A 7043-nucleotide genomic window follows, 5' to 3' on the forward strand; every position below is an offset into this window, starting at 1 on the left:
GTGTCCATAGTGTCATTGTGTCGCCTGCCAATTACGTAATTTTTCCGTTTTTATTTTATTGAAAACATGGAAACCCCAAAGACACTTTAATATGTTATGCATTTTATTAGACAGGTGACGAACGCACAGAGTAGCATTACAACAGAACTTTCAATACACTCAAATGTATCTAGTATAAAACAGTGCTGTTTTACCCCACATACGCATGACCAGAAGAAGCGGAAGCGGTCGACTGTGGCATAATAAAAGCTCTGCTGCTATCGAGCCGTGTATCGCGCTCGTCCTTCATTAGCAATCACTCCAGCGACCTCGTTTCGCTTCCACGACTTTTAGCCCCACCCTGCTTCATATTACAGTGACCTTAATAAGTCTTTAATACATTAGCTAATCAATGAACATGATTTCTGCCCGAGTCCCGTTGGATTGCATCAGTTGTGGGGATGAAGACGACAACTCCCATGATTCCACACCCAGTCACGGCATCATCAAACTACGCCTTTGTTTCTTGTTTGTTTTGAATATGCGCCCTCTAGCGACGAAAATTACATATTGTGCCTTTAATAGAAAAAAGATAAACAAAAATTATTCAAATAAAAAAAGATATATATTCTATTAGGATGGTTAATATGAGAAATGCACAACTGTTAGAGCAGAAAAATATTAAAAACTTCAAGTCAATAATTGCATGTAAATGTAATGTGACATTTCAGGGCAATTAACACTAGAGAAAATAACGGACATCTAAAAACACCTTGTGGTCGGCACACATTGTAGTGTGGGTCACATTTATTTATATTTTTTTACCTTGTGTAGTTTTGTTCAAAGTTTTGAGGATAAGTGCAAGTCATTCAACCTGTTCAGATTAACATCTGCCTAACTTTGACTAGCTTCCACTAAGTGACAGTTGCTGGAGATTTTGTTTTGGGAGGCATTTCTCTTCCCTTTTAAAAGCCGACAAGGCTAATGTACACTACTGTTCAAAAGTTATTCACCAAAGAATCTGAAAAAAGTTTCCGAAAAAATATTATGCAGCACAACCGTTTTAAACATTGATAATAAAAAGAAATGTTTCTTAAGCACCAAATCATCATATTAGAATGATTTCTGAAGGATCATGTGACAATGGAGTAATGGCTGCTGAAAATTCAGCTTTGCCATCAAAGGAATAAATTACATCGTAAAATATAGAACATTTATTTTAAATTGTAATAACATTTCAGAATATTACTGTTTTATCCTGTATTTTTTATCAAATTAATGCAGACTTGGTGACTTCTTTCAAAATCATAAGAAACTTCTGAACAATAGTCTACATGCATTTTATTATTTGCAGCGATTTCCCCTGCAACCCACCAGTGCAGTACAACATGAGGTGAAACATGAGATGAAACTTGCTAAAAAAATTAAATAAATAAAAAATAAATAAATCTCTATCATCCATCCATTTCATCTGGATCCACTCTAACAGTGGAATAGAATTTGAGAAGTATAGCCAAGTGGGGAACAGAATCATGCATCTGAAAAACCAGGGTTGTAACCTGCAGCTGCACAATTCATTTAGCAGGGAGGGGAGAGAGACAGCTCTCGAAAGACCTTGAGTGGCACATTTTATACTCTCAATACCACTCAACCCAGCTTCAGCAGACTGGATGGCACAATCACCACACCTAATATAACAGCCTACACCCAGCGCAAACACTGACAATACAACTCTCTCTATGTTGACTAGTGACTAGACAACCATAAAATAAATAGAAAGAGCAGTTATAGCATGTGAAAATCTAAACATATTCCTTACACTTTCATAGAATTTTTAAACTTCAATCTTAGAAAAGAGAAAATATTCATGCCATTTGTAAACTATTGATTTAATGTGACCAGATGGTGATGGATAGGTGAGAATCAGAGAAAGACAGACTTACATTTTATCCAGTTGTTTGTTGACTTCCTCGTCATTTTCATAGTCCTTACACAGCTGAGTAACCAGAGCTCCATAAGTGAGAGTGAATAATTCTGAATTCTGTTCAAGAAAAAGACAATGACCCAAAATGACCCACCACCATATTAATAATATCCACTGTGTTTACCTAAGAAAGACTGACACTGAATGCTACAGAATTTGACATTCCAACATTCCAGTGATCCTTTTTATGTATATATAATATATATATATATATATATAGTGTAATACAGCTTTAAATTTAGTTCCCCCCCATACATTAGAATGTATCCTGCTTCATTTTGTTTTTCTGAGCAAAAAATAATAACTATCATACATTTTTTTTACCATGATTTACAGAAGACCACTAAAATGTAATTCAGTGTAACAATATTTATATACCAATAAAGCTTGTTAAGCATATTTTAAACAAGAATCATTTGATGACATATAAAAAGACTATATTAAGGAGCACAGTGCAGCCCTCAAATACCAATTAACTTTAATGGGTTTTACCCATTTGTCAGCTAGAAGTTTTTGTAAGGAAGTGAAAGTCATTTAAAATATAATAACATTTAGTATGATCACATATTCTTTTATGTATTTTAATAAGCACAGGTCAGAACACGTATGTTGTTTCATTTTTACGTAAATATATCTGTTACGCTGAATGACCACGGGTTGTTACTGAATGACGTTTTGCTAAAGAGGGAAATAATATTGTCATTGTGCCCATAATTGCAATGTTTTAGTATTAGTCTGTATCATTAAATTCGTTTTAATAATATTCCTTAGAAAATGAAAGCAGAAGCAGATGTTGAAAAGTAATAAGCATTTTATTCTACTGTTCTGATGCTCTCTGCCATGCTTGCTTAGCTTGTCACTTTGTTTCTGACTTGCTCTGCAAAAATGGCTGCTTGCAGGTATATTTATGAATACTTTCTGTTTCCCAACATAAATGACATTATCAGTATGAGTATTTGAGGTGGAGAATCCCCTCAGTGAACTCTCTTGAACTTGTGACATACTGTAGTGAGGGGGGACTCTCTGTTCAGAAATATTGGCAAGCTATTATTCTCTATCATTATAGTTATCTTTATAGTTATTGTTCTTGGTGTGAACAGGCTTTAAGAGTGTCACCCAAGCTACTGGGTCTGCTTTTACTTTATTAGCTTTTTACAGTGCTAGCAGCTCTCTCTGTTTGTGGGCATCTAAAATTAATCAATACCACAAATTAAACAATACAAAAATGCATTAAATTAGTAATATTTAAGTTTAACACATATTTGTGTGTTAAATATTCAAAATTTATCTGTAATATAAATAAGATGCTAAAATTGTTATTTATACAGTGACACTGTCATTCAGTCTAATGGATGACACTGTGGTGTAACAAAGAATTTGCATTACACCAAATGACAAAAACATTACCCTAAATTAGGGCTGCACGATAAATCGCATGCAATATTTAATGCGCATCTTGTCAGTAAAGCCGCTTCTGTAATCAGCGGTAAATCTCCATCACGTGCGTGCTTTCACATGGAGCAGCATTTACTACACAGAGCCGACCGCTGATTAAAGAACCGACTTTACTGACAAGATGTGCGTTAAACATCGCATGCGATTTATCGTGCAGCCCTACCCTAAATGATGAAACATCTACTTCAGCTTATATTGCAGGCAATCAACTGGCCACCTATTTCAAACACTAAGCTTGACCTGTGAAGTTAATCACAATTATTCACAACTACTTATTTAAAAAAATAAAAAAAATAAATAAATAACAATTACAATAAAATAACAATAAAAGTGTTTTTTGGCATTTCATTGAATGACATGTGTTTTTGTAACTTAGGTTACCACACCATGAAAAGGTGAAATTATCAAATCTTATTTAGTTTATTAAATATTACTTCTCTGATAAACTGCATTTTTGGGACAAAAGTCCCCTGGTTATTTAAAAAAATAAAAAAGTAAAATAAAATAAAATAAAATAAAATAAGGTGTAGTCCTTTTAATATATCACAGCCAACACTTATTTGAAAATGCCAAGAAAACAAATATATATATTTTTTAACTTGGTATTTTATGTTTATTTAAAGATGTAATGGTAAAATCAAAGTCCGGACCATTACACTGAATGACAATTTTACAATTTGGAACACTATTTCCCCCATATTTTGACATTTTATTTTCACCAAAGTTATTTGAAATATGAAAGTAGACACTTTACTTGCCTTTAACACGTTTTTTTATGTATTTAAAATTACTTTTGTAAAATTAATTTGATGCGGACACTAGACTTGTGCCTGTATGCTGCGTGAAAGACGTAAACAAGCGCGGACGTGAAGCACATGGCGGAACATGTGAGAGACGCTCTGGATGAAAGCACCAAAATGGTGATGTCTCGTCTTTGACCCACTTGCTATAAAAAAAAAAAATGCTTTAACATTTGGTGACCGTTAATTTTGAACTGTGTTTTTATTTTTACATTCGCTGCAATAACAACAATAATGTTAATTATTATTTGTTAAATGAATAACAAAGCATTAACATTTAAATAAGATTAAAATCAAATAAATAAATGTCTGTTATCTATAGACTGTGGTCGAGGGCTCAAACACTGTTATAAAATACCTATTTTCTTAGATAAGAAAAAAGGAATTTCATAAAAAACAGAAAAACAGCATGTTTTGGTGGAGTCCAAGAGTCTGAGCTCACTAGTAAAATGCTTCTAATTTTGCATTTTGTAAATTAATACAACTTCTTTTCATTACAACTTCTATTATAAGCATAACAATTTGAGTGAAACACTAAAACTGAAGAATGTTATTATTTCTAATAGCCCTCTTTTGCTTTCATGAAAGAAGCACTTGGGCTGCAAATTAAAACCTAATGAACGTGTTCTGCTGCATGAATTGGGAAGAACCAAAGAGAATCTTGAGCTTAAATATCAGGTTTTAAATATGGTTTCAGACTTTTGAACCGCACTATATATAACAGAGAATGTGTCATCATGGGTAATATTCAGGTCTGAATGAATGAGGGCACATAGTGGTCTTGAGCGCCCTCTCACGACACAACATTGAGTTGTTACAGACATGACATGTTACATGTCAAAATGTAGCCAAAACATTTCTACAAAGCTTGCTAAACGCAGCTGAATAAATCTATGTGCGTTTCTCTGCTTTCACTACTGTGTTGTTTATACCGTGTTGAGTATATAGCAATGCCTCATATAACCAACTGCCCAGTGTAACGTTAATAATTGTAGTAAAACAAACTCCATGACACATAATGCATTATGATATGAAAGCATACATTATTCTGCCCAATGTATCATTATAAGTCCCTCAAGCGAACAACTATTTGCATTTCACATGATTTTAATTCAAAAGCCAGCCACGACTGATGGAAAGACTAACTCATGTCTGTGCAACAGAATCACTTTACAGGAATAAACTAACGCAAGTCTAGGTAACACGAATACTACACTATAACTGTTGAAAATAAGCAAACACTGTTCAAATAAACATGTTGTTTATCTGATGATTATAATAGCATGTTAGCTAGCTGTCCTGCATTTAGCTCAGGTCAGCGGAAGCACAACACACACTCACCATCTTTTTGCTGTCCGTGGCTCTGTTCGACTGCCTAGACATGTTGTCTTATATTACAGGTGTGTACAGATCGGTTACAGGTAATATTTTATTAATCTGCTCAGTGCAACGAGAGTCCCGTGATGTTGTTCCTGTCACTGTGATGGATCAGCTTCCTGAATCGCCGCTGACTCACAGGAAGTGTTAATTCGCTTTGGGTTGTGGGTATTGTAGTCAAACTGTAGTTCTGAACAGTTGTGATTCCTAATATGATTCACGGAGTCATTGACCCTGTGTTTATATGAAATTTAATCACCAATCCACAACACTATAGTAGTATGGAGCTGGAGTCATATGGCATGCATGGCATGTAGTGTGGAGCTGGAGTCAATGTATCATTTCATCGTTAGGATGAAATGATGTTCCAACCTCAAATTTAGATAAATGCAAAACAAAACTGCCCTTTCTGGAAACTAACATAGCTGTACTCGTGACTCTCTGTGGTCTGTAAAAGCAATAATGAAATAAGTTACATTCAGATCAGATCTATATTTTATGTCCATGAGCTAAGAGCCATAATAAGCAGAAAAATGTACAGTCAGATGGTCCGTGTCGCAAAGAAAACACTGACAGGTTGAATTCAGTGTTCTTGGATAATCTGTGGTCTCTTCTCACATGATAAAATCATTTAAACTCAAATTAACCGATTATGTCTATTTATGTATTATGTATGTATGCATGTTTATTTATTCTTTTTTTATTATTACAGTGTCCCTATAATAGCTGTAATTGGCATCTTGATTGCATCTCAGGTAAAGGAAGTGGACAAGAGAAGTGAAGCAGTGCAATCTGAGATTCACATGATAGGGGCCATTCACACAAAACGTTATGAAAAACACAAGACGTGGGCAGTGGAATTGGAAAAAACAAAAACAAAATGCCTTGAGATTCGAAATGTACATTTAAAGCATGGTAGCTTGTAAGGGCTCTTTCATCGACAGAGAGGAGTGTTTAAATTAATCATATTGGTGTAACGTTAAGTCGTGCACGAAACGCTGCAAAAGATGAGTCGTGAGCACAACGATCAAACACATCTGTTATGTTAACAGAAAAAAATGGAAAAGCACTTAAAAAACTTCTTTTAACTCAGGCGCATCGTTTTTGAAACATTAATGTAATATACAAGATGTGAACACAGAGGTCAAAGGGGTCGTTCACACAGAATGCACTTTTGCTTTGAAAGACATGGGAGGAGGGCAGTGGAATGGGAAAAAACACAAGGTCTCGAGAAGCATTTTTTAAAAGCTGAAATTTTAATGTGTGCACTGCATTTTTAGAACGAGACGTTAGTGCAACATTTAAACACATCTGTCTAAGGCATGTTAAAGGAACACTCCACTATTTTTGAAAATAGGCTAATTTTCCAACTCCCCTAGAGTTAAACAGTTGAGTTTTACCGTTTTCGAATCCATTCAGCCGATCTCCGGGTCTGGCAGTAGCACTTT

At 34.7% G+C, this 7043-nt stretch overlaps 1 protein-coding gene across 1 annotated transcript in view; it reads right to left on the reverse strand.

The window, feature by feature from the left end:
* Positions 1 to 5749, reverse strand: part of LOC107710636 (trafficking protein particle complex subunit 3-like) — a 14768-nt gene extending 9019 nt beyond the window's left edge. The window contains exons 1-2 of the mRNA XM_016515466.1: positions 5560 to 5749; positions 1923 to 2020 (exon numbers count right to left, since the gene is read on the reverse strand). Coding sequence (XP_016370952.1) covers positions 1923 to 2020; positions 5560 to 5601 — 140 coding nt within the window. The 5' untranslated portion in view covers positions 5602 to 5749. The remainder of the gene's footprint in view (positions 1 to 1922; positions 2021 to 5559) is intronic.
* Positions 5750 to 7043: the final 1294 nt, after the last annotated feature.

The sequence above is a fragment of the Sinocyclocheilus rhinocerous genome, unplaced genomic scaffold (genome assembly GCF_001515625.1).
Source record: "Sinocyclocheilus rhinocerous isolate Xijiao unplaced genomic scaffold, SAMN03320098_v1.1 scaffold492, whole genome shotgun sequence".
In the NCBI taxonomy this organism is placed as follows: Eukaryota; Metazoa; Chordata; class Actinopteri; order Cypriniformes; family Cyprinidae; genus Sinocyclocheilus; species Sinocyclocheilus rhinocerous.